At 39.7% G+C, this 20,096-nt stretch overlaps 1 protein-coding gene across 5 annotated transcripts in view; it reads left to right on the forward strand.

Annotated features, from left to right (window-relative positions):
- The first annotated feature begins 2,320 nt into the window (after positions 1 to 2,320).
- The window catches only part of LOC108717901 (centromere protein J), a 114,031-nt gene continuing 96,255 nt past the window's right edge, over positions 2,321 to 20,096 (forward strand). For 2 of the 5 annotated variants that reach the window (XM_041564544.1, XM_018265348.2), the window contains exon 1: positions 15,388 to 15,847. In XM_041564544.1, coding sequence (XP_041420478.1) covers positions 15,503 to 15,847 — 345 coding nt within the window. In that variant the 5' untranslated portion in view covers positions 15,388 to 15,502. Of the gene's footprint in view, positions 3,104 to 13,523; positions 13,974 to 15,387; positions 15,848 to 20,096 lie in introns of those variants that run through there. The other 3 variants (XM_041564546.1, XM_041564547.1, XM_018265346.2) reach the window with 3 other exon arrangements.

Below are 20,096 nucleotides of genomic sequence, written 5' to 3' on the forward strand. Positions count from 1 at the left end.
TGTTGGCCTTTGGACGGTGGATATGTCTCTTTGCAGCATCTGATTCCGGTGGAGGGGAGCACCATACAATTGTGTTACCAACATCTAAGAAAACTGCAGGGATTCAAATGCACCCTCTCCAACTACTTTGCTGACCGTAGTTTGCAGCGGTTCAAATCTATGGATGTTTCTTTTCCTACACCGCTAACTAACACTCGTGGTGGATGGAAGTAGATGGGCGGATGCCACCACTCCCGGATAGCGACTTGAACTGCACACCATGTATGATATTGGGACTTAGTAGACATTTAAAAATTTTTTTTTTTACATATTTTAATGTTATTTTTTGGTTTTCGTTTTTTATTTATGTGGTATAAATTTGAGGGGTTGATCTACACGCTTATATTAATGTGCAAAGTAATTTTTACCACTAGGGGCATATGAGTATCACGCCAGCATTTATTACTTAAATTCACATGGTTTTATCGGGTTGAATTTCATAGAAGAGTAATTAAAGATTTTTTTGACACTATAATTGTCAAATCACCAAATTGGTGATATAACGATATAAGTAATTCATGATATGAATTTGTTGCACTGCTAAAGGGGTTCGCTACACATACATGATACACATTTAATTCACACACACACACATCAGCTGTGCAGTTACAGACACCTGTACAAGCAGGAAGGTGACGGTGTTTGTCCGGTTAGAGAAATGGCCTTAATAGACTGTTACTGCCACATGGGGTTAAAACTTGAAGAGTGTATAACAGACACACTACAGTAGGGTTTATAAGGGGGTTTGGCGACCCCACATATATTTGGATGGTGTTGATGTAGTTATCTTATGAACATTTGCAGGGGTTTGTAGTTACACATTGGTGGGTAGTAGTCAAGTACTAATTTACATATACGAAGGATAGATCTCCAGAGCAGGCTTGTCAACTAAGCTCAATTGATATATGTCTTTGCAACAAAGTTTAACACTGTGATAAGGATGTGATAAGTGTCAACAAAGTGATACCTTAAAACTTTGTTATCGAAGACTGTGATTTTAGCAAGAATTACATTGTTTATATTTAGAGATAATTAACAGAAGCTACATACGTGCTATGCATTTTTAAAACATTTTTCTGTATGTTATTAACGATACTTAATTAACAGTTGGGTTTGGGTGATGTTGTCAATACGTCATATCCTATTTGTCTGGTTTCCCGCCAATTCTTGTATTTAAAGCATTCTCACAAACATTTTGTTACTTTGAGAAAGGCCTCGTCGGAGGCCGAAACGTTAGGCTTACATCTTTGCAATAAAACTTTTTACTTTTTATCTAAGACCTGTGAATGCGGATCTCTTCTGTTGGTTGTATATCAAAATAATTTGGATCCTGCACCCAGGCAATTTATACCATTTTATCGTGCTGGCTTTTTCGTGGAATATATATATATATATATATATATCTATATATATATATATATATATATATATATATATATATTGTCCATGTAAGTGGACTAAGTCGCGGACGGATTAAGTGCTCCACTCTACTTTTGTACAGATGTATATATATAAAAATCCCAAAATTCACAGCACTCACGTTTAAAGGTCTTTAGTTGCCTGGGTGCGTGTCATCGATAATGTGTACAATCCTCCCAAGTAGAAGCCGCACTCACAGGTCTTATAAATGTATAGTCGCTATATTAGAAATACACTAACTTTTCGGCTGTATCCCAGCTTTTGTCAAAGTTACATACACCATTCCAAACTACCCCTATACTACCCACTAGACTGATTCACTACGGTATTTAATTTTTTCTATATTGCACAAAGGTCAGCTTCCTTTTGGCAGGGTGACCGCGGTGCCGACAGGGATGGAAGGGTTTTTGATTCAGGGGCAGTGTGTGTATCCACGATTGAGGCAGTGCCGCTTTGCCCTGTAAGGTGAAGCCCTGATAGGTGGGTCAAAAAGATTAATATGGATTTGAATTAGGAACAAAAAATGCTTTTAGTTGAAAAGAGATCAGTTAGTTGATCAATGTAACGAACTGTATACAATATACGACAGTGTGAGCATCCAATTAATGGGTTGGTTGTGAGACACGTCATTGGGGGACGGGGATTTTGAATTTCGCGCAATTTACTGTGTATTTAGGGGTAGTTAGGAGTCGAAACGTTAGTGTATTTCAACTATACATTTATAAGACCTTGCGGCTTCTACTTGGGAGGTATATATATATATATATATATATATATACACATACACATGTCAAACCGCACTCACAGGACTTGTAAGGTGCAAAACAAAAAGATTATTACTCTTTTTGTTTTGCACCTTACAAGTCCTGTGAGTGCGGTTTTTCCAGTAGTTTGATTTACATAATATCATTAACCTGAACCCAGGCAGCTGTCTTCCTTTACATGAGTGCTCCAGCTCGACGAATAATATATATATACATATATACACCGTAAGGAAACCAGCACTCACATCTAGTATAGGTTATCAATGCTGGAGTGCAAGAACAAAAAAACAAAAAAGTAAGGAGCAGGGAGTGTATCCTTCCCATGCGACTTAATGGGGGTAATGTTAGCGGCAATTAGGGGGATTAAGCACAGGTGTGGGGGGTTAGGGAGCCGTTCCCATTAGTGGGTCAGCAGCAGCGTGGCAAACGAGGGGTTAAATGCTGGCTTTGCAGCAGGCTTACCCCTTTTTTCCTGTCAGCGAGCCAGGGTGAGTAGTGCTGCACGACTGTCCTGTTTATGAGCTGCGTCAGCATGGCAAGAGGAAAATTCTCACTGAGAGAAGTGAGCGAATGGCTGCAGAGGGAGGCGGGTCAGAAAGAGCTTAAACAACTATCACAGCTAATGGCTCCAATTTCGGACACGCCTTCTGAGGAGGCTGCTGGCCCAGCACCTAACAGGGGGAGGAAAGTGAAGAAAGTGGCTAAGCGTTCAGTTACTTCAGTTAAAGCAAAGCAAGCAGTGAAAAAGGCTAAGGAAAGGAAGTTAGAGTCTGAGAGACCTGCTAATACTCTTCAATTGACAGCAATGTAACCACCAGCTTCCCTGGCTGCTTCAAATACGGATTCCATTGAGATAGCTGGTCCAAGCACATCCACTGCGGGTAATGATTTATTTTATTCATATGTTACTAATCCTAGTCACAATGTTCAGGAGGACATTCATGCTGACCTAGGAATGTGATAAAGGCTATGTGATAAAGGCTATGTTAGGTACAACCCCTGGCACACAAAAATGTCATTTAACTGCAGGAATACCAAAAGCATGCCATAAGGACATAATTACTTGTCAAGGAACAGCACTAGGTCTTCACTTACCTGTGGCTGTAAATGAAAAAAAATATAGGGGTGAATATGTGGATATGTTATCCCTCCTGCCAGCAGCTAAAGAATTTACTAAGCAAAAAGGTGACTCAGAGGAGGAGAAGACCAGTAGCCAGAACATTTTCAAACTGGCTACAGGCCTTCTGCATTTTTGGTAACTTGTTATCATCAAAACAGCCTGATCTAGCTCCGCAATTATTTAAACATATTGATATAGTGCTTGAAGCATAAAAGCTTTGGCGCAATAGGTTGGTTTATTTATGAGGAAAAATTCAGGCAAAAGATGTCATTGCACAGGGATTTAGAGTGGGGTACAAAAGACATTAATTTGTGGCTAGGAATGATGGATTACAGAGTGCAAAATCCCAGTCTCGTTAATACGCAAAAGCAACTGCCTACAAAGCCCAATACATGGTGGGCATTGAATGGGTCAGTCTGTAAGTGGCAAGCAAATTGCTGTTACAAGCATGAGTGCTCTGGTTGTGGAGGCAACCACCCTGCTTTTTGTTGCCTCAAAAAATGTATTCCTAATTCCCAAGCTCGAGGACCTGGAAAAGAGCAAATGGCAAAGGGCGAGTACCTCAGTGAACCTGCAAAACATGCAGCCCTATTTAAAGCTGTACCGAAACCAGGAGATGGCAGCATTAATTAATTTTGGATTTTCAGAGGGATTTTGGATCCCACATTCACCCAATGTAAATACTCAGCCTATTTTTGATAATTTTAAGTCAGTCAATTCTGATCCCAATACGGTGAGGGAAAAAATACAGAAGGAAATTTGCCTAGGGAGAGTAGAAGGCACATTTGAAACCTTACCCATGGAGGGCTTTAGGGTGTCACCTTTGGGGCTAGTCCCTAAAATAGAAATAGGGCAATTTAGACTAATCCACCATCTTTCTTTTCCAAGGGAGGATTCTATAAATGATGGAATTGACCCAGACTTATGTTCAGTGAAATAAGCATCTTTTGACTGGGCGCCGACATTACTGAACCAATGTGGAAGAGGGGCTTTGTTGGCAAAAAGCGACATACAGTCAGCATTCAGATTATTACCCATTCATCCAAACTGCTTCAAATTATTAGGTTTTCATTTTGATGGCCAATTTTACTTTGATAAATGCCTCCCTATGGGTTGTGCCCTCTCCTGTTTCTATTTTGAATTGTTTTCAACCTTTTTAGAATGGGTAGTCATGGCTGAATTGGGCTCTAAACTATTTCTCCACTACCTAGATGATTTCTTATTTGTAGGCCTGGCCAATTCAAATATTTGTACTTCTAACCTGGAACATTTCATTTAGAAAAAATTTGACATTCCATTAGCAGAGGGGAAAACTTTCTCTCCCTGTAATATAATTAAATTTTTAGGCATCGAAATTGACACCTTAAAGATGGAATTCAGATTACTGGAAGAAAAACTCAAAAAACTCAAGGAGCTGGTTCAGTTTGGATTACACTGCAAGAAAATCTGAGACAACTCCAAACTTTAGTTGGCCATTTAAATTTTGCCACAAAAGTGATCCCAGCAGGTTGGGTTTTTAGTCGAATTGTAGCCGCCTTAACTTCAGGAGTTAAAAACCCTAAATGGCATTTAAGAATTCCTAAGTCAATAAAGCAGGACTTAGCTATTTGGTATGATTTCTTACTTACTTATAATGGGAGGTCCATTTGGCAATCAGAATTCACAGATAACGAAACCATTCGTTATTCACTGATGTAGCCGCTTCATGCGGTTATGGAGCTTTTCTCCAGATTAATTGGAGTGCGGAGAAGTGGACTCAACAGTGGCAAGGAACAGACTTACTAAAAAATTTAGTTTTTTTGGAATTTTTCCCTATATTGGTTTCGTTAGAATTATGGGGGAATAAATTAGCGAACAAAAGAATCATCTTTAATTGCAACAATGAAGGTGTAGTCTATGTAATTAATAATCTCACTTCTAATTCTCCTCCCGTATGGAAGCTGTTAAAACATTTTGTTTTAAAAACCCTAAAACTGAATATTTGGTTCACGGCAAAGAATTTGCCTGGTTATATATACAGGACTGCCGATGCTCTCTCCAGATTCCAGATAGAGTTATTTTGGGAGTTAGAGGAGCAAGCAGACCCAATGAATACACCCTGCCCGAAACACATCTGGGACATCATCTAGACGGAGTGATGGACTTGGTGCGCAATTCAGTAGCTGAAAAAACATGGGCGTCTTATAATGCTGCATGGAGAGAGTGGGAGCAATTTCAGGCTATCCTGCTATCGGGGACAGAGGCATTGTCAGGATTGACACAGTTTGTGTTAAAACTATTCAATGCAGGTCAAACAGTGTCTAACATTTAAAGAAAACTGATGGGTATTGCATTTTTCCTGAAATAAATAACCAGGAAGATATTACTAAAGCACAGTTGATTAAACAATGACTGAAGGGGATGGCAAGGAAAAAATTATCCAGAGATCAAAGGAAACCCATAACACTAAACATCCTCAAAAAGTTACTAGATTGCTTGCAATTGGTCTGTTTTAACGACTATGAAGTAAAATTGTTCCGATGTTTAATCTCATTTACATATTTTGGTGCATTCAGGATTAGTGAGGTTGTCGCTACAAACAAGTCAGCAAATGACGGCCTTCACAATAATGACGTTACACTTTTCAAGCATAGGCTAAAAATTATCCTCAGGAAATCCAAGACTGACCAAGCAGCAAAAGGAAATATATTTTGGTTGGGCCCCATACAGAACACAAGTTTGTGTCCAGTACAGAACTATCATAATTTTTAAGAGATTAGACCAAAATTTGAGTCACAGTTTTTTCGTTCACACAAATGGCACCCCTGTAACAAGATTTAAATTTAATAGAGTGTTTGGAAAATGTGTTGAGCTATTGGGAATCCAGGATGGCCATTTCAGCTCCCACTCCTTTAGGATAGGAGCAGCAACCCATGCGTCATTATTGGGTTTTAGTTATGAGCAGATAAAGAAATTGGCTCGCTGGCATTTGCACCGTTTCCGGTCTTATGTTCGACTGGCTTATGTCAATTAATTAAACTAATTAATCTTTTTCTACACAGATCCTGTCTTGAAGACCATTTTGATTATAGTAGACTCCTATATCTTATGGGCGGAGAAGAGAGCCAGAGTTAGACCATACGGACTCAACTTAGATTTTAATAAAGACAAAGTCAGGATTATATGAAAGGGAATTTCAGGCATGAGGTGGTTTAAGGAATTCATAGCCCAGATGCATTGGGAGTGGGGTTTGCCCAATATTGTGTTGCTTCATGTTGGGGGTAATGATATAGGAAAAAGTACTTCAATTGATATTATTAGAATGATTGTAATATAAGCAGGCCTGAGTAAGAGAGCACCACCCCTAAATTTGAGAGAAGCAGATAGATGGTGTGCAGGGTTATGGGGATAAATAGTAATACAAAAAGAAAAAGAAATTAACCCTTAAGGTTGCACCACCCCATCATGGAATCCGATGACTCAAAGAACAAAATTAAATAAAACTTAACTTTTAATAATGAATAAAGTAAAAACGTAGGTCCAGAAGTGCATTTAAAATAAAGTTAGGGACAGGGAGAACCCAAATGGAATCAGGCAACAAATGCACAGCGTGGGGTAAATATTGGGCTATCAATGGGTAACCACCCGACCTGCCAGACTTGGCATACGGATGCTAGTGAGTCTCAATTGGTCTTAATTAATTAGCCATATACTAGGTTAAACCTTCCACGATAGCTTTCAGGCCTTGGTATTTCTACCACCCCTTCACCCTCAGACGCACCCTCTCATTTCCGTAGAGGGAAAAAAAATATATACTAAAAAACCCCGAATTGAATCGGGCATTATATACAAAACCTGCCAACCTTGGCGTACGGGTGCTAGTAAGTAGCAGATCTCAAATGGTTAGTCGTGGACTAAGCTATAAACTCTCAACGGTCGCTTTCAAGCCTAGATATTTCCACCACCCCTTCACCCTCAGGCGCACCCTCCCATTGCCGTAGTGAGCAACCTGAATTCTTGTATTTTAAATGGGTTTCGCATAGGAGTTTAAATTCTATCCCAACCATAAAGTTTCCCTTGGGATTAGAGGTGGTGATATTGAGACAGCACTGCTATCTAGGGAAAGTGAATGGATCTTTAGAATGAATGCATTGGGTCCAATGGGACTTAATGAGAGCATTACAATGAATATATTCATCTGATCTGTCATTCCCCCTAGGGTAAGGGGATAGGAAATATCCATCACTTCCCCTTCTTTATAATTCTGTTCTATTTGTGACAATTCCATCATTTCCCTATAGATAAGGCGATAGGAAGTATCCACTACTTTACCTGTATCAATTAGCTCTATCTGGTACAAATATAATGTTACAGTATCCACTAGAAATGCTAACATCTGCCATGCAGATAATTAAAATTGATACCTTGTGTCCTATTTAGTGTCCAATATTGCTCCAAATTGTTCAATCTTTAACACTGTAAAGGGTTTTATTTACACACATGTCTAGTTTGTCACTGCATGAAGGTTTACCATACAAGTGCTGGATACGCTAACGAGCAGCACATATTTATGAATAGGGGTGGTTTCATGTGTCCTACATTAGTTAGTACTAGCAACTGTAACAATACTGCTCATTAATTCACATTGATTGCGCAATGATAGGGGATGCGGCAGCTTGATTGTTCGTACAGTGCGAGAGTAGCCGCATAGCTGTGCCGATGACAGGCAGACTCTGACAGCTGCATAATGTGTCAATCCGTCTGGATTGAATCATGGACACCTTGAATCCGCCCCTTTATGATGTATCACTCCAGGATTGGCCGTTTCAAATGGTAACGGCTCTTCACTTGTCTACTTATAGGAGTGAGCCTTCGGCAACGGGATGCCTTTGACAAAGCCTGCGATATGCGGGTGAAACGCGCGTCAGGCGCATTTTAGATTTGTTAGGCAGGGGGACCGAATCAAAAATTATTTAAGGCTATTGCTTCACAGCAGAAACGGGTGGGAAGCTCTGTGGGTGAAGGGGTGGGCAATCGATGGAGCCTCTTTTGGTTGGGATAGAATTTAAACTCCTATGCGAAACCCATTTAAAATACAAGAATTCAGGTTGCTCACTACGGCAATGGGAGGGTGCGCCTGAGGGTGAAGGGGTGGTGGAAATATCTAGGCTTGAAAGCGACCGTTGAGAGTTTATAGCTTAGTCCACGACTAACCATTTGAGATCTGCTACTTACTAGCACCCGTACGCCAAGGTTGGCAGGTTTTGCATTTATTGCCCGATTCAATTCGGGGTTTTTTGGTATATATTTTTTTTCCCTCTATGGAAATGGGAGGGTGCGCCTGAGGGTGAAGGGGTGGTAGAAATACCAAGGCCTGAAAGCTATCGTGGAAGGTTTAACCTAGTATATGGCTAATTAATTGAGACCAATTGAGACTCACTTACATCCGTATGCCAAGTCTGGCATGTTGGCTAGTTACCCATTGATAGCCCAATGTTTACCCCACGCTGTGCATTTGTTGCCTGATTCAATTTGGGTTCTTTGTCTCCCTGTCCCTAACTTCATTTTAAATGCACTTCTGGACCTACGTTTTTACTTTATTCATTATTAAAAGTTAAGTTTTATTTAATTTTGTTCTTTGAGTCATCGGATTCCATGATGGGGTGGTGCAAACTTAAGGGTTAATTTCTTTTTCTTTTTGTATTACTATTATTAGAATGATCAGAAGGGATTTATCATACTTTCATGTTTTATGGCCAGAAGTCGTATTCATCTGGTCCGAAGTTGTTTCCAGGTGGATATGGACGGCCAACTGGGGGTTGAAATGCTTGGAGAAGTGCAAAAAGAAAGTTTTTCCATAGCAAAATTCACCAAGTCAGTGAATATGTTGAGTTATAGACACACTGACCTTGAGGGAGTTGGTGCAGGCCTGTACTATTACAATGGTATACATTTGTCCGAAATTGGACTTGATATATTTAACATTGGCTTACATTGGCTTGCATTGGCTCTCTTTGGAGAGAGCATTATTCAGGTGGGAGGAGGCCATGCCCCACTAAAAGGGCCTTTTATTTACTTTTAGGGGGCTCGGCGTGGAGAAAATTCAAGTTAAATGTATGTTTTTTGTGTGCTTTTACTTACATTGTTTGGATGTCTGTACGTCCTACCAACCCCAAGTAAGGAGCAGGGAGTGTATTTAGAGCGGCAATTAGGGAGATTAAGCACAGGTGTGGGGGTCAGGGAGCCGTTCCCATTGGTGGGTCAGCAGTAGCGCGGCATCCGACGGGTTAAATGCTGGCTTCGCAGCAGGCTTACCCATTTTTTCCTGTCAGCGAGCCAGGATGAGTATTGCTGCACGATTGTCCCACCCTTTCAGTTATTTAATTGTTTAACTATATATATGTTAATATATAATAAAAAAATGACAGCTTAAGAGAGAAAATTCAAGTTAAATGTATTTTCAGTATATCTGGCCTGGTACACGGCAGAGCTTATTTTGATACATTTGGTAAGGCAGCCCGCTAAGGTTAGCAGAGGCTGGCCAGGTATTATTTTGTGAATATTTCAAAATGGTTTGTACCAAGCTTCAATTGGGACTTTAATTTCAAATAAAGCAAGCTGCGGCCTTTACACCACCTCACCTATTGTGTCTGTGTGCTTTTACTTACATTGTTTGGATGTCTGTACGTCCTACCAACCCCAAGACAAGAAGTCTTGCACTCACACTTAAACGTCAATTAAATGGGTTTTTTTTTTAAATTGAGGGAAGACCTGACATTTTGGCCAGCAATCTGAACTTTTTCAAAGTGAATCTACAGACAATCTGTGACCTTTTTAACCCCTGATGACGGGAATGAACGAAAGTGACAACATCAATTATAGTGAACAAATAATAACACTCCATGTGAAAACAAGTGAATTAAACACATAAAATAAATATAATTATAAGACAGCTGTCTCATTATTTGTCATAGGTCAATCAAAAAGCATTAAAACCATCATATCATTTACAACATTGTAAATATACAGTATAATAATTATGTCTACCACTCTCCAAAATAAGCATTAAATCCTGAGAATGCTGGGTGTCATAAAACAATTCTTGAAAAAACACTTGGACCTAAAGTTGGAAATCCCTGCTCTGTAGGATATGTAGGAGCTGTGAAAAAAATGCCCGCACCAACCCCGTGGATGTTGCTTCGAGTGGCCTCAAAGCAGATGCTTATTTTTGAATTCCAGGGTTGGAGGCATAAAGTTTGGTTGCATAAAAACAGGTGTACTGGCAAACTTACATAGGAGCCACCAAATAGCCACAGCCCTTATTTGACATCCCCAGGGACTTTTTTCATGCATGTGAAGCTCCACAACTCTTTTCATGTTTGCATGTGGCTCATGGTTAAAGGTTGGGGACCCCTGCTCTGGAGGCTGGGAATTGGAGTTTAGCAACAGTGGTGTAACTATAGAGGAAGCAGGTTGACTTCCTATTCAGGGGCAAATTCACTAAAGCGCAAAGTGGCTAACGCTAGCGCAAATTCGCCAGCGTGACGTCATTTTGTTACTTAGCCGATTTACTTACGGGCACTGGCGTAAATTCGCTAGCGAAGTGGACCTACTCTAGCGCTACTTCCATCCTTAAGCCAGGTGAAGTTGCGATATGGCGAAGGGACGTAACTACGCTAATTCACTAACTTGCGGATTTTACTGAACATTACCTCTTGCGCCAGACTTGCCTTCGCCACCTCAGACCAGGCGAAGTGCAATAAAGTAGATAGAGATTGCTTCAAAAAAAGTTTACATTTTTTCTAAGTCCCAAAAAACGCTGGCGTCTTCTCCTTTTTTAAGGGTGATAGGCTTAAAAAGATCGTACATTTTTTTGGGGGTACCCTCCTTCCCCCCTACATTAACTAACATATGGCACCTAAACTATACAGTGGGCACATGCATAGGGCAAAATAACAACTCTATTTTATTTTATGAAGCTTTCCCAGCTTGTGTAGTGTAATGTATTTGGTGCTACACATAGGTCCATTGTACTTTAACTTGGCACCGTATGCAAATTAGGCATCGGTATCGTAACTTCGCTTTGCTTGACGAATTAACGCTAGCGCAACTTCGCTACCGTTCGCCTTTCTGAGCGCAACTTCGCATTTTTGTGAATTTGCGTAGCACTGGCGAAACTACGAATGGCGAAGTGCGGCGAAGGCATCGCTAGCGCATTTTCGCTGCTTAATGAATTTGCCCCATAGTATATAAATCCTACCTCCCTCCACAGCCAGCAGAGCGGGAGTTAATTTACAAAGGAAGATGCTGGGAAATGTAGTTTAGCAGTGAATACATTATGAAAGTAGCAAAAAATATATATATTTAGCTAAATAACCTCTAAAGGTTAATAGAGAACCAAACTAGACTAAACTAAACTCATTGCTGTAACTGAGAACTAAACTTAAAACCTTATTACAGACAACACAAATTTTCTGCTTGATAATTTGTAACAACCCCTAAGCTCAGCTTCTCAACAGCTGCTCAGAGTCACAGACACTTTCCAAGATGGTGACCCCCTGTGACAAGTTTGAACTCCTGGATCATTGCTGTTATTGAAAAGCTGCAATGTAAGGCTGCTGCAATAAGTTAAGTATATACAATTTAGCATTTTCAGACATTCATTTTTATGGTTCAGTTCTCCTTTAATAAGTAAAAATACATTTGAAACACCAGTGATAGAGGTTAATTTACAAGAAAGGATGCTGTAAAATATAGTTTAGTGATAGCTTCAGCATTACACCAGCAGGCAAAAAATATTTTTGCCTAAATACCCTCTAGAGATTACAGAGTAAAAACACATTTGAAAAACAGAGATAGATGCTGGGAAATGTAGTTTAGCTTTAAATAGAACATTAAACTAGTAGAAAAAAAATATATTGACCTAAATACCCTCTAGAGAAGGGGCATCCAAAAAGTAAATCAGGATCTACCAGAAGACCTTTAGCAGCAGATCAGTAGATCTCACAGTCAACAAACAGCTTGTCTAAATCACCCTCCTATTTCATGTTTTGACTCCGATATTTATGTTAGGGTTAAATAAGAAATAGTTGTTTCTTAAATATAGCAATATACAATTTCTCATAAATCAATATTTATGTAATATTTGCCATGAAACAGAATGCTAACAATATTTTTATGGATGTAGACAACATCACACCAGTGATAGATGTTAATTTACAACAAAGGATTCTGGGAAATGTAGTTTAGCAGTGAATACATCATTAAAATAGCAAAAAATATATATTTGGCTAAATACCCTCTAGAGTCTAGAGGTTAAAAAGTAAAAATACATTTGAAACACCAGTGATAGATGTTGAATTTTTAACAAAGGACTCTGGGGAATGTAGTCTAGCATTGAAAACATCATTAAACTAGCAGAATAAATATATATGGCTAAATATGCTCTTCTAGAAGTTAAAAGCCTTTTCACCTTTAAATTAACTTTTAGTATGGCATAGGTATGAGACAAGAGACAATTTTTAATTGGTTTTAATGTTTTATTTTTTGTGGTTATACCGTTATTTTGTTTTGTGTTCAGAAGCTCTCCAGTTTGGAATTTCGGACAGCTATCCGGTTGCTAGGATCTTGTTTACCTTTGCAGCCAGACAATGGTTTGCATGAGAAATTAGAATATGAATAAGAGAGGGACTGAATAGAAAATTAAGGAATAGAAAGTAGTAGTAATAACAACAATTTTTGGTAAGTCTGGTAAGCTGCAGAAGAGGAAGGCAAATAATTAAATACAAAAAAAAAGCTGAATTAACTTAAAGGTGAAACACCCCTTTAAAGATTAAAAACATTTTTATAGTCACAATGATAATGTGATTATAGCATTTTACCTTTTTGGCCCAGAGTACAATCCCAGTAACGTAACTAGAGGGGGGCGGGCCCTGGCGCAGGACGTGCTGCCACCCCCGTACTCTGTTTTCTGCGTGTGTGCAGTGCCGCTCGAGCTGCCGGGGGGCCCTGAGGGGGTGCGGGCCCTGGCCCAATCGCACCCCCTGCTCCCCCGGTATTTACGCCACTGTACAATCCTGAGAATGCAGGAATGTCTGAATGGGACCAATTAATGTTAAACATTTACAATTTTACATTCAGTCAATGATCCAGTGATTAAGAAACCTGGCACAGACAGGGATTCGTACTGTACATTAGTGATGGGCGAATAAATTCGCCAGACACAAATTTGTGATGAATTGCCTTGGTTCCCCGCAACCGAATGAAACTGCGGTGACAACTGACTGACAGTGTTGACTAAAACAAATAACTGTATTGTATGTGATTGTATCAAGATTCACTTTGAATTTCACCCCACGTGTTGCATTGTCATTTGAATTCATTACAAATAACAATTATAATTCAAATCCTCCTACTCCCCCAGAACTGATTTGGGAATGAGCAGTTTGGTGGCAGGGCAGTTAACACAGTTGTATTGGTTAGAAATGAAATCTGTGATCAGGTTTCAGTATAGTTAATTATACACTTTGTGACAATCCCTGAGCCGGCCTTGCCCCGTGTAGCTCCTTGCTCTGTTTACAGTTACTGTAGCTACACAACGGCTCTAACTGCTGGGAGCTGGCTGCACAAACGGACAGTATTTCATAATACAGGTAACTACAAAGATGTATACAAGTTTTTGATTTAAGTTATGTTATATTGCAGTGACTGTTAATATCTGATTTTAATGTCTCTTTGAGGGTCCAATCTTCATAGTATAAGTATGCATATGGAAACAGGTTGCATTAAAAAGAGAAAACATATACAATGTGAATGTGTGATATGAATTGCAAGCAATAGATTGGTTGATATTTAGAACAGATTTATTTTTTATATTGGCAATTGTACAGATGCATATTTTCAGAAAAAATTAACTTTACCTAGAATCTTTGTATATGTCTACATAATTGGATGTACCCCACTGTAGTACTGACTGCAAAAAGAATGTCTTAAAGGTGAACTACCCCTGTAATAGGCACATACTGTCACAGGCACATGTAAGCAACAAACACAGGTGAAACGCTTACACCTTACCTGTGTGAGTATGAACCCCTTTAAAATAATATTCTGCATTCCTTCTGGTGCTCCCCTGCAGCAGAACACTTTAAAACGGAACGCGGGGTGGGGGTGCAGGTTTAAGTGCTTGTCTGGACGAGCCCTTACTGCAGCCTCTGTGTGGGTGTACTCAGTACAATTTTTAATGCAAAACTACAGTATGAATGCATGGAAGTGCATGAGACTCCTGTGAGTCCTCATAGTTTATTTTATTGCAGTCATGAAATGCAATAGGGTTAAGTCCTATAAGGGACAGAATAAGAAAATCCATTCTAAGCCCTTCAATTAATAAGTTTACTTTATCAGAACTTTATCACTTTAACAGCTTTTTCATGCTTCTAGTTCCACAGGACAGGACATAATAAAAATAGGGTAATCTGATGACAACCACTGTACTGAGCACTTGCAAAAATGTATTATCCTGGATTAAGTTCCGACGTGCACAATCTCGTACACTTCGTTAGTCAGCGCTGTATTAGTGACCGTGTGTCATAACAAGGGAACTACCATCCCAGTAAATCTCATTGTTATATACCTTAGTAACTTATGTACCTTAGTACCTGAAAGTCTGGAAGCCAGAAATGTGCTAAAATTACCACAGCATTTATTCACATTAAATAAGTAGGACATTGCCAGCTTAACCCCAAGGCAATATTTAAAGTCAGAATTCCATAAGAGATTGCCACTATGCTCTGCCGTTTCTCAGTGAAGACTGGAGATCAGCACTATGTCATTATAGCCACCACTGAATATTATACTGTCTCTACCTACAGAGAAGCAGTATAGAAATCTGCTACCAGCCGGGCCTGCACCTCCCACCATGAGAGACGTTCAATAGCCCTGCTGGTGGGTCCTGAATCTGCACTGTCTTGATGATAGGAAATCCAAGCAGGCTGTCACCTAGCACAAGCAGTAGTAGCAAGCAAGTGCTTCCAGAATGATTATTTTGGTGATGTTTCACATTTTGTTTTTGTTCCTTGGTAGGCACTGAATGATGAGTTTTTAAATATCTTTGACAAGACACCACAGTAAAAGCTCCAATGATATCACCCTTCATGATATCAATATGAAGCCTTAGACTCAAAGCATGGATAAAGAATCTAAAAGCATTAAAGTACTGAATATGGCTGCTGCTGATTTTCCAGAGCTGCAAACACAAAACATTCAGACTCATCCAGAAAATCTCTTGTTATATAATAACAACCAGAGCACTGTACATGAGAATAGACCATATTTTTATTCATTAGAGAAGAATGATGGGAGAAATAATGACCCGATGGAAAATAATTTTTCAAACCTTTCAGCAATTCTGTCAAACAAAATGGGAAAACAGTTTGGAAGTCCGCCACCTATAGACACCAAAGAGAATGTCAATACGTTGCCCCTTTTAACACAGAGTCAAGACAATCTTTTCTACATGCCAAAGCAGCAAGTGAGTAATATAGAATAACAGTGTATATTATATCTTTGCAACTTTTATTTTTTTTTATTGTTTAATAATGGTAAATCATTTAATTTTCTCCAAAATGGGTAAAAAAATTCTAAAACTAAAAATGTTTTACTCAATTTTTTCATTTTATGCCATTATATGACCCACATATCCTAACTTACCAGCCTAAAAATCCTAAATAAGAATCTTCTGGTCATATGTTTGCAGATTTGGAGCAAGAGTTCCAAACTGTGGCAAATTGCCCTAGAGCAAAAAATTTTGGTTGACGATCTTGAAAGGGGTCTCTTACCCACTAAGCAAGATGTAGTGGGGTTAGATAACTTGGAGGGAGGAGAACAGCAGCAGGAGGATGAGGCGGTTAGTTGGGTAATAGTTAAAATATCTAGTGTGGGCATAAGAAAAAGGTAGGCTGCTCCTGGGTTCATGCAGCCCAACAGATTTGCCAGATTGTGTAAAGAAGATGGAAGTGGGAACTCTGGATTGGCAGTTCTAGATGTGGCTGATTTCTCAAACAGCCAGGAGACCAGTTTCCCCAGTAGTGGTGGGGAGGGGAGGAGAGCAGAGCCGAGCCAGGCCTAAAAAGACAGTGTCGGACTGGCCTGGCGGGACACCGGGAAAAAACCCGGTAGGCCCCGACCCTCGTGGGCCCACGCCGGGCCAGAACCCTTCTCCAGATATTTTGATATTTTGCGATGTTGCGCATGCACGCTGAACAGCTCACTCACTGAGCCGACGCGTCTTAGTAGGGGGCCGGAGTCCGACCCTGTAAAAAGATTTTGGTTATAGGTGATTCAATTATTAGAAAAGTGGATAGGGTAATCTGTTGTACAGATTGCTACAACCAAAAAGTTTGCTGTCTCCCTGGTGCTAGGGTTAAGCATGTGGTAGACAAAATATTGGGTGGGGCTGGGCATGACCCAGCTGTCTTAGTACATATCAGTACTAACAACAAAATTAATGATAGATGGAAGACCTTAAAGAATGAGTTTAAGGATCTAGGTTCTAAGATACAGTAAAGGAAAGGTCTACCAATGTCAACTTTTTTGAAAGTTTGCTTGTGCCCAAGTTTAGGAAGACAGCAGGAGTTTATGCAACTAAATGCTTGGCTTAAGTCTTGGTGTTGGAAGGAAGGATTTGAGTTCCTAAAGCATTGGGCTAGAGTTAATGGCATGCTCTAAAAATTATGATATAATAGGTAACACTGAGACCTGCTGGGATGAAACATGTGACTGGGCTGTGAATTTAAATGGTTACACCCTTTTTAGGAGGGACAGCGGGATTACAATGGGCAGAAGACTGTGGTGTATGCTACAAACCACATTGTATAATTGATGAGAATAAAGCCCAACTACTTTTACAAATAGACACAACTTGACAACTAGGCCAAGTTATTATCATGGATGACTTCAGTTATTTAAACATTGACTGGGGTAATGGGGTTGCCAAGTCAGAAAAAGCTAGCACTAGGTTTGTTAATATGCTGAATTTTTATTTCAGCTCTTTCAAAAATCTATGGGATCTAGGGATGTCTTTGAAATGCTGCTTTATAAATATACGTCTGTATATTCTCCTTGTAAGCAAAGAACGTTGTCGCCAAACAAAACCGGTGCGGTTGGATAGAGGTCAGACAGGCCGGGTCGGTACTGGCAGAGTTCTCAGGATAGTAAGGCAAGGGTCAATACCAGAATACACAATAGGATTCACAAAGAATAAGCACCCAAGAACTAATCAAGTTAGACCTACAATAGGCAACGAATTCTAGCCTAAAGCCCGTTTAAATAAATTAGAATTTTGCGCCAAGCGCAATGATGTGATGCTATAAAACCAGAAGCGAGCGGCCACGTGCACCATAGAGGAACCGGCGCTTGAGGAAAGGGCGGGAGTCCCCGCTGGAGGCGGGGAGGGCATACCTGCCAGCCACTAGACCACCAGGGTAAGTGTTCCTTACAGGAACCAGCTAATCAAGGTTTCCTTCTTAATAGTCCCAATTCTAGTACAGGCATGGGACCTGTTATCCAGAATTCTCGGGACCTGGGACTTTCTGTATAACAGATCTTTCTGTAATTTGGATCTTCATTTCTTAATTCTACTAGAAAATCATGTAAACATTGAATACCCCCAATAGGCTGGTTCTGCTTCCAATAAGGATTAATTATATTTTAGTTTGGATCAAGTACAATATAATGTTTTATTACTACAGAGAAAAAGGAAATCATTTTTAAAAATGTGGATTCTTTGGATGAAATGGAGTCTATGGGAGATGGCCTTTCTGTAATTCAGAGCTTTCTGGATAGAAAGGTAGCGAAGTTGCGCTAGCGTTAATTCATCAAACAAAGCAAAGTTACTCTAGCGATGCCTAATTTGCATATGGCGCCAAGTTAAAGTACTATGGAAGTATATGTAGCAGCAAATACATTACACTACACAAGCCTGGGAAAGCTTCATATAATAAAATAGAGTTGTTATTTTGCCCTATACATGTGCCCACTGTATAGTTTAGGTGCCATATGTTAGAAGAAATGTAGGGGGATCTTTTTCAGCCTATCACCCTTAAAAAAGGAAAAGACGGCAGCATTTTTTGGGTCAACTTTTTTTTAAAGCAATTCCTATCTACTCTATTGCACTTCGACTGGTCTGAGGTGGGGAAGGCAGGTATGGCGCAAGAGGTAACGTTCAGTAAAATGTGCAAATTAGCGTAGTTACGTCCCTTCGCCATAGCGCAACTTCGCCTGGCGTAAGGGTGCGAAATAGCGCTAGAGTAGGTCTACTTCGCTAGCAAATTTATGCCAGCACCTGTTAGTAAATAGGCGAAGTAATGAAATTATGTCTCACTGGCGAATTTGCGCTAGCGTTAGCCACTTCGCGCTTTAGTAAATTTGCCCCATAGTATTTGTATTTGGATAGAGAACTGGCTCAATGATAGATTGGTGGTAAATGGAACATTTTATTATCAGACAGTGTTGTGAGTGGAGTACCACAGGGGTCAGTACTTGGTCCTTTGAGTTTCAATTTGTTTATTAATGTCCTGGAGGTGGGTATTGAAAGTACTGTTCCTAGTTTTTCTGATGATACTAAATTGTGCAGAAATCCCATGCAGGATGCTGCCACTTTGCAGAGTGAATTGACTAAATTGGAAAACTAGGCAGCGAAATGGAAAATTTGGTTCAATGGTGATAAATGCCAGGTTATGCAGAAGAAATATAAATGCCAGTTATACAATAAATGGCAATGTGCTGAGGGTTTTCTTAATTGAGAAGGATCTAGGGTTTTTTTTGAAGATAATATGTTATCTAATTCCAGGCAGTGTCATTCTGTGGCTAATAAAGCTAATAAAGTACTATCTTGGATAAAAAAGGGTATTTTTGCAAGGGATGGAAACATAATTTATAGGTCCTCAGTAAGGCATCACCTCGAGTATGGAGTACAGTTTTGGGATTCAGTCTGCCTGATGATGTGGTGATGGCTGACTGATCTAACAGTTTCTTGGATAATTTCTTCGACAAGAAAAATATTATAAACTATTGTAATACTAAAATTTAAAATTAGTATAGATATTGGTAAGTGCAGTTTATGTGAGGGTATGGAGGTGCCAATGTGAGTGTGAGTATGCATGGAAACTGGGTTTCATTTGGAGGGGTTAAACTTGATGGACTTTTTTCAACCCAACTTAATTATGTAACTATAAATTTTACCATACCACCATCAATATAAACTTCATATTCATTATGAAGTCCATACAGCCAGAACATGTGGTATATCCAGGGCCGCTTGTGCCATGAGGCAACATAAGGCCCCTAGTAACTGGCCACTCACTGCCACTCAAGCTTCATTTTCAGAAGGAAACTTCAGACGACTTTGGAAAACGAAGAGCTCCGAGTGCAATCCAGCAGGCGTTTTACATTCTAGCCAGCGGTAAGGCTTTTCGGGGAGATTAGTCGCCCGAAGAAGAGGCGATTTGTCGCTGGGCGACTAATCTCCCCGAATCTCCATGTGTGTCATTAGCCTGTAGCAACAGAAATAATGCTCACATACTCACTTCGATCCACTTACATCACTGAAATGTTCTGCACATATGCACACCAGAAATGTAATTAAAACTAGAATAGCTTTGCAGTGTGGTAGTTTGTAGTAGAAAGACATATTTGTCCATTTTGGATTTGTCAGAATGTATGCTTTCCAAAAATATGTGGTCTTCAGTGGTGACTATGGGGAAAATATAGTGAGAATAATG

This window comes from Xenopus laevis, chromosome 5S (assembly GCF_017654675.1).
Source record: "Xenopus laevis strain J_2021 chromosome 5S, Xenopus_laevis_v10.1, whole genome shotgun sequence".
Classification (NCBI taxonomy): Eukaryota; Metazoa; Chordata; class Amphibia; order Anura; family Pipidae; genus Xenopus; species Xenopus laevis.